We start from the raw sequence: 17,201 nt of genomic DNA, 5'->3' as shown, positions 1-17,201 counted from the left end.
TGATCTTTGGGACGTGTCCCACTTTAAGAGGAAGATGAAGGTTTGAAACATGGTCTGGCTTACACAGAGATCATTATCTTCTTAACTCTCCCGTCACAGACAGAGAGATATTCCTCAGGGGACGAGCTCCTATGTGTACCTGAGGCAGTGCCTTAAAGCCCTCATCAAACAAATGAACGACAACCAATCAGGAAGATCAGTTCTCTTCTTAAGACTCTAAATCTGACAAGATTTGACCTGGTACCAGCTATCGGCATATTTTAAGACTTAGACAAAGTCAGGAATGAAAGAGAATGAAAAACCTTGTCTTCATTTTCTTGACTGAGATGTCGGGACATGAAAAACATAGATCTCACTAATCCTCCTGCTTCAGATCAGAGTGAGAACAAGGACCACTTCTAATGAATGCTATGGCCTATCACCAAGGACACTGGTTCGCATGAAGCCTCCTCTACGTAACGTAGAACTTCGGTCACCTCCCAGTATGAAAGTCTCCCTTTCGACAAAGGGCAGACATATTTCCAACTTCAGGCATGAATGGGCAGCTCTGCCAAAGAGGAACAAGTCAATTCCTTTCAATCTCATGACTTGTCTCCAGGCTGAGCTATTACCTATCACTGCTGACACTGAACAGTTTTACCTCTCAGAGATCAGTAAAAATAGGCTATCAGGGGTATAGAATTCCATATGCAATTATCAAACATGTACCTATTAATACCAAGTTATTTATTTTGAGCATTATTAACAGGATATGGCATGATCATAGTTATCCAAGTGTTTGGGAACTAGCCATTATTTTAGCCGTTTTAAAACCTGGTAAGGATAAGTTTTTAGCAGAAAACTACCGACCAATTGCATTGACATCTTGTTTATGTAAATTCATGGAGAAGGTGGTCAATGCAAGACTGGTGTGGTACCTGGAGAAGAAGTGTATTTTATCACCTATTCAGTGTGGATTTAGGAAAATGCATTCAACGACAGATGTGCTGGTACGACTTGAGTCCTCTCATTTGTGAAGCCTTTGCTTCCAAACAGCACCATGTAACAGTCTGTTTTGACCTTAAAAAAGCATATGATACTGCATGGAGATATGGTATTCTTAGAATCATTCATAATTTGGGATTACGAGGAAGGCTACCATCGTTCATTCAAACATTCATTTCACATAGATTTTTTTCAAGTGAGAGTGGGGGAATCTCTATCGGAGAGAAAACCTCAAGAAGAAGGTAGTGTGCTAAGTGTAACTCTATTTGCACTAGCAATTAATAGGCTCTCCTCTGTCATTCCTTAAGATATTCTCTCAACACCATTTGTAGATGATCTCTCCATATTATTTGCTGGATCTAGAATGTCGATGATTGAGAGAAGACTACAACTCTCAATTGAGAAAATTATTCACTTGGCTGATATGAATGAATTCAAGTTTTCAACAAGCAAAACTACTGTTGTCCATTTCTGTCATACTCGGGAGTACATCCAGACCCTGATATATACATCAAAGGTCAACGGATCCCATATGTAAGTGAAGCTAGATTGTTAGGATTGATATTTGTTTGTAGGCTTACATGGGTTCCTCACTTGAAAGCTATAGAAGTAAAGTGTCTTTTAAAAGTTTTGTTCCATACATCGTGGGGCGCAGACCGCAAAACTATTTTGAAATTATTCTACAAGGCCTTAATTTTTTCAAAAATTAGTTATGGATGTGAAATATACTCCTCAGCCACCCCAAGTCGACTAAAGATTTTAAGTTGTATACATCACACTTGTATCAGATTGGTCACAGGAGCGCTTAGAACTTCACCTATCCCAAGCCTCCTTGTTGATGCTGGAGAGTTACTTTTAGACCTTTAATGAAAATGTTCTATTGTTTGGTATTGGTTTAGGTTGCAAAAATTCCCTAATTCTTTAGCATTTCAGACTGTAAGCCTTTTAAGGCACTCAACACACCTTGAGATACACCCTAAATCTCCTCAACCTTATGGTTTTTGGGTGAAACAATTATTAAACAGTCTTGATATAATTAGAAGTAGGATGCTTCCATTTAAGATATCATCAACCCCTCTGTGGAAATTACCTGAGATATCTTTTTGTAATTCGTATAACAAAGAAGATGGACTTGGATTTTTATGCACTTTAGCTTAGAATTTTTCAATTACATAAAAGTTTTTTTTTTTTATTTCAAATTTTCATTTTATGATTTAAATAGTTTTTAATAATCTTTTGTAAAAGGCAGCTGCAAATAATGGTTACAATAGTTAAAATTTTTAATATATAATAAATGCTTGGTCTTGATCTTACTTTCTGAATTACTTATTTTTTTATGTTAGTATATAAGCTATTTATTACTTTTACTTTCTTTTATTTGACTTTTTTATTATTTTAAGAATGGCATTGTCCAATTATTGTTATAAGAGAAAGTTTCAAGTAAATAAAAACTTGTAAAACTGAAGGTGTCATAAAAGTAAATTGCCCATTCATTCTGTCCGTTAGACAACTTGTCTGTTCCACTTGCTGTCCGTTCGGCTTTCTGTCTGTTCGGCTTTCTGTCTGTTCGGCTTACTGTCTGTTCGGCTTGCTGTCTGTTGGCTTCCTGCCTGTTCGGCTTCCTGTCCGTTCGGCTTCTTGACTTTGGCCTATTGTCTTTTGGCATAAGTGCATTCTGCGTCGTGTCATACTACCTTATTGACTTAAATAGAAAAGGAATATTATGAATAAGCAAAAAGCATCACTTTGAATGAAGCCAATAAAAAAGGAATAAATAAAAAGTGAAATCCCTATAAAGAATTTTTTTTTTCAATTATCACGTTTAATGAAAAGAAATTAGATAATTTTTAACATCTTTATATTTATATGGATTTAACATTTTATTTATGCAGTTTTTATTGACTCCATTCATAATGATATTTTTTATTTATTCATAATATTTATTTTCTATTTAAGTCACTTATAATGATTTAACATTTTATTTTTTTATGTTCGTGTTATTTATTGAATTCATTCATATTGATCATTTAACATCTTTTTATTTATTCATATTTATTTTCTATTCAAGTCATTCATAATGATTTAACATATTTGTTCACATTCGTTTTCTTTATTGATATCCTTCATAGTGATCATTTAACATTTTATTTATTCATATTCTTTATTTCCTATTTAAGTAATTTAGCATCTATCAGTTCAGTGAGGCTCATATTGCTCCGGTGAGGTCATGTGAAAATATTGAAATACTGTGCTTCCAGGCCAGAAACTTCTCTTCATATACCTCCTTGACCAATCAATGTGCACTCGTTACCAAGTTGAGTGGCAGTCGAGTGGTAATCAAGCGGCATTCTAAAGCCCTCGCAAGCAATAAGTCCCATAGGAATCTGCACTGGTTACAATTATTCGCAGGCTTAATAACCATGCTGAACACATTAGGCGGTGAGTCAAGTTTAACTTTTTAACACACTGCTGCCAACAATCATCCTGGTCCAAGAATAAGCGAGTGGGAATCTATCAGGAAGCGTGTGACAGGTGGTTTCGACATAAAACAGCAAAACGATCGCTAGACTTTCGGCCATTTCTTGGATTTCCTAATATCATAGCAAGTTGCAAAGCTTAGTTGCAGATGTGACACCAGCCTTATTGTGTGACTGTAATGGAAAATGCTTGAGTAGGCATGCAGCAGGTTTATAAATTCTACTTACAAATATTTGTCAAATCTGTCAAATTTATATATAAGTACAGTCTACCTCTTTTTGTCTGTACTCGTTAGTCAGGGTTAAGTGGACATTTTCCTGTTTTTAATGTATAATATAAAAGTTCTAATTTATCTTTTTCATTCCAGAAAATGTTTCTTCCACACATGATTGGGTAACACTCAATGTAGGAGGCCAAATTTTCTCTACAACTCGCGCAACACTAGTCACTAAAGAACCAAACTCAATGTTAGCAAAGTAAGTGATCCAAAGGCTTCTACACATTACATGCTAGTACAGAAATCAAGTACAGTGGTACCTCTACATACGAATTTAATCCGTTCCACAACCGACTCCGGATGTAGAAAATGTTCGGATGTAGAAACGAATTTTCCCATAAGAATACATTGAAATAGGATTAATCCTTGGTTGAGCCCAAAAACCTATGATAACTCCTTAATAAATTACTACACACAATTACACATGACAATATGCACTCTAAATTAGATAATAGACATGTAAAAAAGAATAATTATCAAGAAATAATAAATAAGAAACGGGATTTTAGCGTCACTTTACCTTAGAAAGTCCAGCGCAGGTGTTGGTCTTGCTACGCAGAGAGGAGACGGACGGGCGGCGAGGAGGTAGAGAGGTTGACTACGATAAACGTACACTACCGTAACTTATTCTAACTTACACTAAGTGAACTTTAACCTAACTTAGCTTATTTATTTTTTTTATTTTCATATTTTAAAATTTTTTTTACATTTTCTTTTTTTCTTTTTGATGATTAATTTTAATCACTTTCACTCTACACTTAAAATTGATTGAATTTTTTTCTCTTCAATCTTTGCCGTTTTCTTTGTTTCACTTTCTTTCGCTTCACTCTTTGCCGTTTTCTTTGAACCACTTCCTTCCTCTTCATCACGAGTTCGCTTCGTAGTTTTTTTAAAGAAGCTATCGATAGAAAGTTGCATGGTAAAGCTTTTCAGAATGTTTCGAAAATAAGTTAGGGAAACATCATCAAACTGCCCAACTACATGACAAACCTGCAATTTCTTTGGATGGTATTTGTCGATAAAGTCGACCACGTCTTGATATTTTCCTAACACCTCTTTTATTTGCGCTGAACCTAACACATGCTCTACCTCCTCGATCCCTTCCTTGTCATCACTCATGTGCTCAGACATAGCATGGAGTTCCTTGAGCTCCTCTGTAGTATGTTCGTCGTGATGTTCTTTTGCAAGTTCACTCACACGGATGCCACGCTCATGCTTTTCAATAATTCCTTGCTTTACTTCTAAAGAAAGCATTTCCTTATTTCTTTTCTCACCACTACCACTACCACTTGCGAAACTAAGCCTTTTAGGACCCATGATTTACGTAAAATACCGTAAAAGGATGAACGTAAAAAATCACGATTAAAACATTTAATAGCAGAATGCACAGGGCATAACCACACGAAGCCGACGAGAACAGAGGAATGTCCCAAGCCACGCTAATTGAGGGTCCCTCCGAGGTGGAAATGCTGGCTTCTATCGGAGGAAATAAAAATTACATCCGGTGCTATGAGTACCATCTACGTGCACGGGTATTGTTTACTTCGGGTGCCGAAAAAAAATTTGGGTGTAGAGTAGGAATGTGTTCGAATTGTACTTCGCGTGTCGAAAAATTCGGATACAACCGGTACGACGAATATTGCTTACTTTGTGTGTCGAAATAAAATTCGGGTGTAGAGTCGAAAAATTGCTCAAATTTTACTTCGGATGTTGGAAAATTCGGATGTAGATACGTTTGTGTGTAGAGGTTCCACTGTATCATGTTTCACTAGCAACCAGTTTAGGTCCATAAAAAGCTGTACATGTACTACATAATCCTGTTTATAATAATTGAAATAGTGTTAGTAGTGTTTGCCAGTATAACCAGTCTTGTTTTTTCCTGATGTGAAGTTGGATGATATAAAATGCAAAGGTCAAAATGCATTTGTTGATTTAGTTCATAATGTATACTTAACATAACATTTGTTCCAAAGGATAATTGTACTGTACAGCACTGTAGTAGTATGAAATACTGTACAAAACCCTTACTATGTTTCTCAATCGTTTCATCCTTTCGCTTTATTTTTAGATTACAGAAATTCACTTATAACTTGCAATTGTAAGAGAATCAGTTTTCAGGTGCCAAGCTTAAGGCCTTAAACATTGCATTTGTAAGCATAACCTTACTATATATATAAGCTAGTGATTAGGGATTTTGGATCTTATAGGTTTAAGCTCTTAGTTATTGCCACCCATTGCTTAGTTTTCTCCCTTCCCTGGATGTAGATCACATATGTATACAGTACTTTTCCTTTCCTCAGCCACTCATGAGTTACCTTTTAACCTCAGATAGGGCTACTCTTTAATAATTAGGTAACAAGTTTTTTCAGTGAGGCCCTTTGCGTCAATAGGCGTAGGAGGAGATGATGATGAGTTTCTTCAGTATCTCAGGGTAATTGTTAATAACAGCCATTTTTTTCATTTCTTTGTTGATTATTTAGTTCATGAACAGATTTAATTTTCTGTGCAGCATTCCATGTTGGTTTTTATTGCATTCAATATAGTATTTTAGTTTGTTCCTACATGGATACAAACCCTCATCCTTATCATTATTACTGTACTAGCCAAACTACAACACTGGTTGGAAAATCAGAATGTTACAAGCCCAAGGGCTCTAACAGGGAAAGCAGCCCAGTGAGGAAAGGAAATAAGGAAATAGTTAATAGACTATATATAAGCAATGAATAAAACATTTTCAATACTTTAAGATCAGTGACAATGTTCAAGTAGATCAGTCATATATAAATTATAGAACAAGACTTTTGTCAACTTGTTCAACAGAAAAAAAGAATTACAGAAAGTTTAAAATTTTGAAGTTTCATCGATTCCAACGCTAGATTAGGGTGACTATTCCACAATCTGGTCACAGCTGGAATATAATCTCTAAAATACTGTATAGTATTTTGCCTTATGATGGAGAAAGCATGGCTGTTAGAATTGGTTGCATACCTACATACAGGATGGAACAGTAGGAGAAGATTTGAATGCAATGGATGATAAGAATTATGAAAAATCTTTTGCAACATGCATAAAGAACTAACTAAAAGATGGTGCCAGAGAATATCAGGACTAGGGAATTTAATAGATTGCAAGTATCTGTCCAATAAATTAAGGTAACAGTCAGCAGTTGAATACCAGACAGGAGGGAGGAAACACAAAACGGTAGAATGAAAGAATTAAAACATTTCAGGATAGACTTATTGCCAAAAATATTAAAAGACTTTCTTAATAAGCCAATGTTTTGTGTAACATAAGAAGAAACAGATCAGATGTGCTTTTAAAAAGATTTGCAATCCAGAATTACACCTAGAAATTTAAAGGGATTTTGATGTAGGAAAAATCTATTTTTGGGTGAGAGCCATGCCATCCTGATGGAAGTTCCCTTTGGCTGCTTCCTACTGTATAATATTTCTGCGAGTGATATTACAAGAGAATTACCATCAGGTATCATGGGGTTCCAACCCCCGCAACGACTATCCGAAGATATCGTGTATAATCAGGGACGTATCGGAAGATAACCATAGATATCTGCACCCCCAATAGACTTTACCCTGTCTAATCCACTAAGGGGAAGGATAAGTGAGGAGCCGTTACATATCTCTTACCTTACGGTACCCTCGTACGTCTCTGGCGCCTTATTCCACATTGTAGCAGAACTACTGTGAAAAAAGGAGCATCCTACGAGGAATTGGGGAGGGACGTCATAATGGTTGGGTCATCAGGACGACATGGCTATCTCACCCAAAAATAGATTTTTCCTACGTCAAAACCCCTTTTTTGGGCTCGAACCATGTCGTCCTAATGGAAGTGTACCAGAGTATTACCTATTACTCGGTAGGAGGCCTTGAAGAAAGGTCCCAATACCGAAATGCGCTAACCGGATTCCTCCGTCAAAGCATAGGTATCAAACTCAACTTTTATTCCCGAACAATAATGAAGCTGTATTGATAAGTATGATGGCTTGTTAAGGAGGCAGAACAGGTCCAAAGCAACACCTTCCACAATGGGGAAGACATCCAATTTTAATGGTGAAATGTCTAACAGCTAAAACTGTAGTAGGCTCAGTGAGTAAAATGTATGGAACAAATACTCATCAGAGATTGCTAAATAAACCTGTTCAGGAAGGATGAGGATCAATAGGCACACTAATTTTATTGCCACTAAAAAATAAAATAGGGCTAGAAATAAAAGGCATGCAAAATATCACAGTCTTTAATTTACAAAAAAAATCAGAGCAAAGAATAATGATAAAAGGGATTTTGACGAAGGAAAAATCTATTTCTAGGCGAGAGACCTGTGCCGCCCAGTGAACAGTTATATACCTTAGAAATGATTCTAAAGGAGCATTTCACTGGGCGGCACAGGAAGGAGCCCAGAAATAACATTATTGGCAAAAAGGAAATGTGGTTGTACTCAATAATACATCCCTACTATACCTATACACAAGGTAACCAGAGGGAAGAATAAAAAACCTGACATAAGACACCGGAAGGAGCTTATGACAAATTAAGTCAATTAATAAAGACAAAAACTTATAAGTAAGCAAATAAATTGAACTATAGTGTAATCGACACTAAGACAGAAATACTATAGTTATATAAGTACAAACTGAAATCAGAGATACTGTACATTAATAAATCCTGAAAAACAAAAATTGTTAATGATCCTGAAACAAAAACTCTCTGTTTACTCATTAGAAGAAATAAGCTGGATGAGTGCCCTAGGACGCACTTGAGGGCTACGTTGATGCAGCGGGCTTGATAACACTACCCGCGACCACCACAAAAGCACTTATCTCTTTCAATTGTTTCAGATAATGCCTGAAAAAAACCCTAGTGACTTCCAACCTGTATATGCCTGTAAACCCTCAAAGGACATGTACTGGAAAAAATTAATTGATGATGCCACTTTCCTAGGGTCATGACACAATGGCATACTAGCCGGGTCCGCTCTTCTTATAAAATAAGTAATTTTTGCTCTCAACTGTTTTAAAGACAAATCTGATCCTACCATTTCCCCCTTAAATAATTGACCACCCTTAAAATGCACTGTTCTTAATAAATATACTTTTAAGCACTGCACTGGGCACAGGGAGAGATCACTTAGTAGGGGAACTATTTTCCATGGATCCCAATGTTTGGAGGGAAGTTCATTCTTAGCTAGAAAAATAGGATCGGGGTATAAATTAACCTTCACCATTATCCACAAATTCAATGTGACCTTCGTCTCTAGAGAGAGCCACAATCTCACTAACACAAGCACCAGAAGCCATTGCAATTAGAAAAATAACTTTTTGAGTCAGATCACGAATAGAAACAGTTTGATTGTCAATTTCCGAAGCAAATTGTAACACTTTGTCCAAAGACCAGGAGATAGGTTTCGGCGGAGCCAACGGTCGCAACCTTGCACAAGCTTTCGGAATCTTATTGAAGCGATCCGAGTTGAAATAGATATCAAAAGCATATAGAATAGGTCTAGCTAGGGCTGACTCGTACGACGAAATTGTGGAGGAAGCTAGACCTTGCGCGTGTAAATCAATAAAAAAACCCAAACAAAATTCCATGGTAATTGAATCTGGATTCTTGTCGTTAACGTATTTGACCCATTACATCCAAGACATTTCATACTGGGTCAAGGTAGTGGGAGTCATAATTTTCTGCAAACTCCAACTTGTCACGTTGCATTTGAAATCTCTTTTCCAGAGCTAAGGCGAAAAAATCATGATGAAGGTTGTTCGTTCTCCATGATGAAGCGTAGACAATCTTTCGCTGTACCTACTGGGACAAAATCGGGTTGGGCAACGTCAGCAACTTGGGGTTCATTTCTGTCACCATGGGGAACCCCTTGCCTTCGGCCACAGAGGAGCAACCAGGGCCGCTGTCCTGTTGAATGATCGAAGCTTGTCCAGAACCTTCATGAGAAGATTGAAGGGTGGAAACAGGTAAATCCTCGCCCGATGATTGCAATCCAGGGTCATCGCATCCATGCTCACTGCTGCTAGATCCGTGTTCGGTGCTACATAGCAGGGAAGTTTCTTGTTGAGACTCATCGCAAACAGATCCACTTGAAGTCCAGGGACTTGATCATGCACAAAAGAGAATGATTTTCTGTCTAGAGACCATTCCGTCTCTAGAGGTTGCGTCCTAGATGGGGAGTCCGCCATCACATTTCTTATTCCGTGAAGGTAGGATGCTGACAGATGCCAACCTTTCCTCTGAGCCAACGTAAAGATGGCTAACATTACGTGATTTATTTGAGACCTTGACCCTTGCCTATTGATGCAATGGACTATTACTTTGCTGTCGAGGACTAAATGAATGTGAATGTTCTTCTTCAAGTGTAACTTTTTGAGGGACAAGAAGACTGCCACGGCCTCCAGAATATTTATGAAGAATTGTTGAAATTTCTGGGACCAACCGCCTTGCACTTTCTTGAATGGGGTATGACCCCCCAACCGTCCAATGAGGCGTCCGTATGAAGAATCACTAACGAAGGAGGAAAGTGCAAAGATATTGTCTGTAACAGTGGAGCGCCGTCGAAGTTGTCTTCGGAGTAACACTGGGGTCTTCTTCTGATGGTCTCGAAGAGCTTTGGAGGCTATCCGTTTCCAAACTCAGGTGTACTTTGAGGACTGGGTTCGCTACTGAGGCGAATTGCAAAGATCCTAGAACCCTCTCCTGGCGTTGCCTGGTGGTCGTTCCCAACTTGATCAGAGACCGGACTGACTTCGCTTTTTCTTTCCTCTTGGAGGGAGGTATAGAAAGGGAATGAGACTGTAGGTTCCAATGAATCCCCAGCCACTGGAAAACTTGAGCTGGGGCCAGTCTTGACTTCTTGAAGTTGATCTGAAATCCTAGAGACTGCAGGAACCTGACAATTTGAGAGATTGTTTCCGAGCACTCCAGTGCCGAAGGAGCCCACATTAGCCAGTCGTCCAGGTACTCCGCTACTTGAAGGCCTTTTTCCCGAAGTTGTTGAATGACTGTGTCAATAACCTTCGTGAAAATTCTCAGAGTTATGTTGAGCCAGCCCGAATGGCATAGCTCTGAATACATAAGCATTTTGCTCCAGGCTGAAACCAAGGTAGGGGGAGAAGCGTCGACCTATTGGAAGATGCCAATAAGCGTTGGTAAGATCTATAGAGACGGTGTAAGTCTCCCGGGGTAGTAAGGTCTGTATCTGCGAAATAGTCAGCATCCAGAACTTGTCGCTCTGAACGAACAGGTTTAGACGGGACAAGTTGAGAATAGTTCGAGGTATAATTGAATCTTTCTTTGGCATGCAAAATAGATGACCTCGTAATCTCATAGATCTTGTGCAACGGGTAACTCTTTTCTTCAGAATGTCTTGTACATTTTGATCCAGATGAGGTGTTGACTTCTGGAAAAATCTCCTGAGCTTCGGAGGCTGTTTCTTCCACTTCCAACCCAAGCCGTTGGAATTGACGCTCTGTGCCCAAGGACTGAATGACCACCGGTCCTTGAACAAGGTCAGCCATCCCCCTCCCGGAATATCCTCATTGTTTGAGCTGAGGATGTGCACCACTTCCTCCTCTGCCGCCTCGATGTCCGCGTTCCCTGGATCTGCCTCCTCTGTCTGACCGGCCTCTACCGCCTTTTTCTCTCCTGGAATCGAAAGGACAACGACCCCTGCTCATACGCCGGATTAAAAGCCGTGGACTGTGAAGTCACGGGATGAGGAACGGCAAAAACAGTAAGGGATGTTGGCGGGGGAAGGAGCAAACGACCTTCTAAGATAGGTTGGTTTGCGGGACCTCTTCGGCTGTGGTCCTACCCCATGGGTGAATTTCCTCTTCAGAGAGATCCCCCACTTATGGAATAGGCTCTTATTCTCGACTGCAGCTTTATCTAAAACCTCCTTCACTAACTTCTGGGGAAAAAGGTCCTTTCCCCATATGCAAGAGTCGATGAGACATTTTGGCTCAAGGCGTATAGTGGCTATAGCGATAACATGTTCTCTACAGACTCTACGAGCCTGAAAGAAAGCATAGAGATCCTTCATAAATGTAGCCAGATGAGTTTTTACTAACAGGGAAAAGACTGGAGCATTGGTAAAATTCCCAATCATCATTTCCTTGAAGCACTGGAGAGACATCGAAGCTGATAACCTCTGTCTGGTCTCTTGGGGACAGAAGGAGACTTCGTTACGAGTCCAACATCAGGAGGAGACCTACAAGAGTCAAATCATGCATTCTGGCAGGTTCTAACTCTATTGAGGGTTCTCAATGGGTTTCCCGACCCAGAGATACCCCCTCGAGAGGGCAAAGACATGGTCTTAAACCGCGTCTTCGGCACTCAGAAGGCCTTGAAGACCAGTGCAGCCCTGCCCTGGTCTCAGGGGTTGAAGAGTACCAGGGACATGATTGCCCAACAGCTCTCCGAGTTTGCCTCCTCCAACCGTGCTGGCTCAAGGAACAAGCTCCTCCCACCTCCTCACGTACAGCAGAGGAGGTACTTTGAGATCCTGGAATAGCCCTGTTCAGCTCTTCCACTTAACCACTCTCTGGAAGAGCTAACCAGGGAAGTCCCTCTTGAGAGACTCTCCAGGCGGCCAAAGTCCTTAACCAGGAAAAGATCACTAAGTATGCGATGCAAGCTACTTCGTGGCTGGACATCTTCCAAGGAGCATACCAGGAAGGCAATGGAGACCATTTTACTCTCAGGCACTCACACGATCGAGTTTCTTGCCCACCAAGTTTCGAACTTGTGGGCAAAGACTATCTTGAAACGTCAAGATGCAGTGTTTGAGAAGTTCCACCAACAGGTCCCTAGCGTCGAGATAAATAGGCTGAGACATTCCTCCCTAGAGGGGGCCCACCTGTTTGAGCTTAAGGACGTGGAACTTGCTGCTGAGAGGTGGAGGAAGTCTCATCGAGATTCCTTCCTCCATAGGGCTTCGACATCCAAGCCCTATAAACCTCCGGCACCTCAGCAGTCCTGTCCAACCAAGACTGTGACGATGAAACTGTCAGCGAAGACAATGGTGTCTAATAAGCCCTTTCCTGTCAAGAACAGGAAAGGCAAAAAGTCCTCCAGGAGAGGAAAGAATCTTAGAGGGAGCGGCCGAAGCTGCAGACAGATGGAAACAACTCGGGGCCGATTCCTGGACAATCTCCTCTGACCAGGAATCCTGTGTCAATAGACTCCCTTGTCATGGGATCGGCAAGTGGGTAGGCCCTTCAGGCAGAAGTCCAGACCCTGTTGAAGAAGGCGCTCTCCGAGAGGTCCTCGACGGGTCCCCAGGCTTCTTCAGTCGACTCTTTCTTGTAAGAAAAGCGTCTGGAGGCTGGAGACCAATCATCGACCTCTCAGCCCTGAACAAGTTTGTCAAACAAACTCCACTCAGCATGAAGACGGCAGACACGGTCAGACTAGCAGTAAGACCTCAGGACTTCATGTGTACACTGGACCTGAAGGACATGTACCCAGATCCCAGTCTGTTATAATATTGTTTTGTCCTTTTGCTCTTTTATACCTCACTCTGAACCGTTTGTCTGGTGATCTTTTCATACTTTGTTTACTTACCTGATGGAGGGACATTCGGAGCAACTTATCAAGTAATACTCTGTTTCTTTTGTATTTCCTTTTGTTTATTCCATTTGTATCTATTTGGTTTAATTAGAATTACTTTGAGGATCTAACATAGTTTGCATTACATTTATTATGGGGTCATTGCTAATTATTTTCATGGTTGTTTCAGGGAATAGTCTACTGAAGTTTAAGTTGAATAAAGCTTGGGTAGCAGCAGCCAAGTCTTTTAATGTCACAACAATTTATTCAACTTAAACTATGGAGAAACTATTGAAGCCTGCCCATTTGGATCTGGACCCTAGCTCCCCTTTTGCAGCAAAGGAATGGTGGTATTGGCACAAAACGTTTTCCAACTTTATTCAAGAATGTGATGAAAGGGCAACAAATAAACTATGGACACTCATGAACTATGTCAGTCATAATGTGTATGAATACATTGAGGAGTGTGTGGATTATGATACTGCCATTTCCATGTTGGAAAAATTTTATGTTAAGGCACCTAATGAAATATTCACCAGATATTTACTTGCTACTCGCCAACAAAAGGCAGGGGAAACTTTGGATGAGTTTCTGAGAGAATTGCGTAAATTAGGCAAGGACTGTAATTTAAAGTCAGTTAGTACACAACAATACAGAGAGGAGTTGATCTGGGATGCTTTTATAAATGGCCTGGCCTCACCTATGATTCGGCAACGTCTTCTCGAAAATAAAACTCTAGACTTACAGGCAGCTTATGACCAGGCTTACTCTTTAGACCTAACCCAACATAATGCTAGTTTTTACAGTTACATGCTTCCTGTTGGGCATACTGCTCCTGTGGTTACATCGGATCATGCACTTATTACAGATGATCATGTGAAGAATGGACCAACGTCTGAGAGCTGTGAGGTAACTGCTGGAACTCAAGTATTAGCGACTACTCTGTTCATGAAGAGAAAATGCTTTTTTTGTGGAGGTCCCTATCATATTCGTGCACATTGTCCAGCTCGGGATTCCATTTGCAATAAATGTGGCAAGAAGGGGCACCTTGCAAAAGCGTGCCTGTCTAAATCTGCATGTGGAGGTAAATCTACAACAGCTACAGTATTTGATCCCTCACAGTCATCTGTTCTTGTGGCTAATGCTGGTACCTCTTTTCCTCAGAGCCTCTATCGGGCAGCTACCTCGACAACAATTAAAGGACGGAACTTGACAGCCCTTGTCGACTCGTGCAGCGATTACAGTTATATAGATGAAGATGTAGCATGGGAATTGAAGCTACCAATACATCCCACAGATAAAGACGTCGGTTTAGCACAGAAATCTTTGCATACAAGCTCTCCAGGTTATGTCAATGTAGACTTGACTCTTCATCTTAATGGAGAAACTTATCCATCCACACGTCTAGCAATAATGAAGGATTTATGTTCAGGAGTATTACTTGGTCAGGACTTCCAAGAGCAGCATCAGAAAGTGACTATTGAATATGGTGGGCCGAAACCAGCGCTCAACTTATCTGGTGCTAACCCCTACTGTTTGTTGGCAGCCGCTGCTGTGGATGAGCCTTCTATCTTCCAGCATTTGTTACCTAATTGTAAGCCTATTGTCATTAAATGAAGACATTACTGTAAAGAGGACAAAAAATTCATTGAAGCGGAGACTAGTAGTCTCTTGGCTGAGGGTGTTATTGAGGATAGCATATCACCATGGAGAGCTCAAGTTGTGGTGGTTAAGGATTCCTTTAATTGGCGTAAGAAAAGGATGTGTGTTGATTATTCACAAACTATAAATCTGTATACAGAACTGGATGCTTATCCATTACCAAGGATTGACACTATGGTTAATGAACTCTCAACATATTGCGTATTTTCGACTTTTGACTTGAAAAGCGCTTACCACCAAGTCCCACTAAAGGAATCAGACAAGAAGTATACAGTTTTTGAAGCCAACGGACGCCTGTACCAGTTCTGTAGAGTACCTTTCGGAGTTACCAGTGGAGTTGCAGCCTTCCAACGAACTACGGATAAGTTGGTGAAAGAAGAAAACTTACAAGGTGCTTTCCCATATCACTATTGCTGGACACACTCAACAACATGATCAGGTAGTGGTGGTAGTGTATTACAGCCAACTCTTCATGTTGGCACGGGCCTTTCTCTTGGTCGGCCTGTAGGAACATGATCAGAACGTGCATCGCTTTCTTGAGGTCATCAACAAGAGGAACCTAACTCTCAATTCTACTAAAACTATTAAATCTGTGTGTACCATTAATATTCTTGGTTACTGTGTGGGGAATGGTGTAATAAAGCCTGACATGGAAAGACTCCGGCCTCTACAAGAACTACCACCTCCCACTAGTCAAGCATCTTTAAAGAGGGTAATGGGTATGTTTGCTTATTACGCTAAATAGATACAGAATTTTTCTGCTAAGATTCAACCACTGGTAAGAGTAAAGAAATTTCCTTTAGATGAAGAAGCTTTGCAGGCTTTCGAACTACTCAAACAAGAACTTGAAGGAGCAACACTACACTCTGTGGATGAAAATTTGCCTTTTGAGGTCGAATGTGATGCTTGGAAGTAGCAGTCTCAGCAGTACTCAACCCGAATGGCAGGTCTGTGGCCTTCATGTCTAGGACTTTACAAAGAAGTGAAGTTCACTATCACATCGTAGAGAAGGAAGCCATGGCTATTGTGGAGGCTGTACGTAAGTGGAGTAATTTTCTTGCTAGACAACACTTTGATCTCATTACAGACCAACGTTCTTTGGCCTTCATGTTTGATAACAGGAAGCACACTAAAGTTAAGAATAATGAGATCCAGGAATGGCGGATGGAACTCGCAGCCTTCAGTTATACAGTACATTATCGCCCTGGTAAGGAGAATGTGGTTCCTGATGCCTTCACCCAAGCTTTTTGCGGTTCCGTGGTTTCTACGTCATCTACCCTCACTGAACTACATGGGAATCTGTGCCATCCAGGAATGATTCGCTTGTTGCACTTTGTGAGATCGAAAAATCTTCCCTTTTCCACTGAGGACGTTAAGAAGGTCTGTTCTTCTTGCAGGATATGTGCAGAATTGAAACCAAGATTCTACAAATTCCAAGAAGGAACACTCATCAAGGCGACACAACCAATGGAGAGATTAAGCATTGACTTTAAAGGACCAGTTCTGATGGCCTCACACAACCCATATCTACTTATTTAGGTTGATGAATATTCTCGTTTTCCTTTTGCTTTTCCGTGTCCCAACATGAACACAACTACAGTGATTAAGTGCTTAGGACAAATATTCAGCTTGTGTGGGATGCCTCAGTATATACATTCGGATCAAGGAACCTCATTCATGTCCAGGAAGCTCAAAACCTTTCTCGTACAGAAGGGAGTTGCAACAAGTCGAACTACCCCTTTTCATCCAATCGGTAATGGGCAAGTGGAGTGGGTCAATGGTACTGTATGGAAGGCAATCCAGCTGGCACTCAGGTCTCGAAATCTTCCCGATCAGCACTGGTAATTAGTACTCACTGATGTAATACATTCACTTAAATCCCTTCTGTCGACAGCAACTAATGTCACACCCCATGAACGCTTTTTTGGATTTCCGCGCCGCTCATCCTCGAGGAGCTCTCTGCCTTCGTGACTTATGTCGTCAGGACCGGTATTATTGAGGAAGTTTGTCAGAACAAGCAAAAATGAACCCCTAGTGGATGAAGTTGAACTATTATCTGCTAACCCAACATATGCTAACATTAGACATTCCAGCAGACGAGAGTCAACGGTTTCCTTACGTGACTTGGCCCCATGCCCTAGGGATAATTCTGTTTCTGAAAATCAAGAACTACCTTCGGTTTCATTGTCACCAGAGGTCATACCATCTCAGTCTCCAGTGTCACCCAAGAC

General features: G+C 40.4%; 1 protein-coding gene across 1 annotated transcript in view; it reads left to right on the top strand.

The window, feature by feature from the left end:
• Nucleotides 1-17,201, top strand: part of LOC137645944 (BTB/POZ domain-containing protein KCTD9-like) — a 131,717-nt gene that overhangs the window by 72,064 nt on the left and 42,452 nt on the right. Inside the window, exon 4 of the mRNA XM_068379016.1 lies at nucleotides 3,830-3,938. Coding sequence (XP_068235117.1) covers nucleotides 3,830-3,938 — 109 coding nt within the window. The remainder of the gene's footprint in view (nucleotides 1-3,829; nucleotides 3,939-17,201) is intronic.

This window comes from Palaemon carinicauda, chromosome 8 (genome assembly GCF_036898095.1).
Source record: "Palaemon carinicauda isolate YSFRI2023 chromosome 8, ASM3689809v2, whole genome shotgun sequence".
Lineage (NCBI taxonomy): Eukaryota > Metazoa > Arthropoda > Malacostraca > Decapoda > Palaemonidae > Palaemon > Palaemon carinicauda.
The sequence above is the reverse complement of the archived record's forward strand: the minus strand, read 5'-3'. Positions and strand labels throughout refer to the sequence as shown.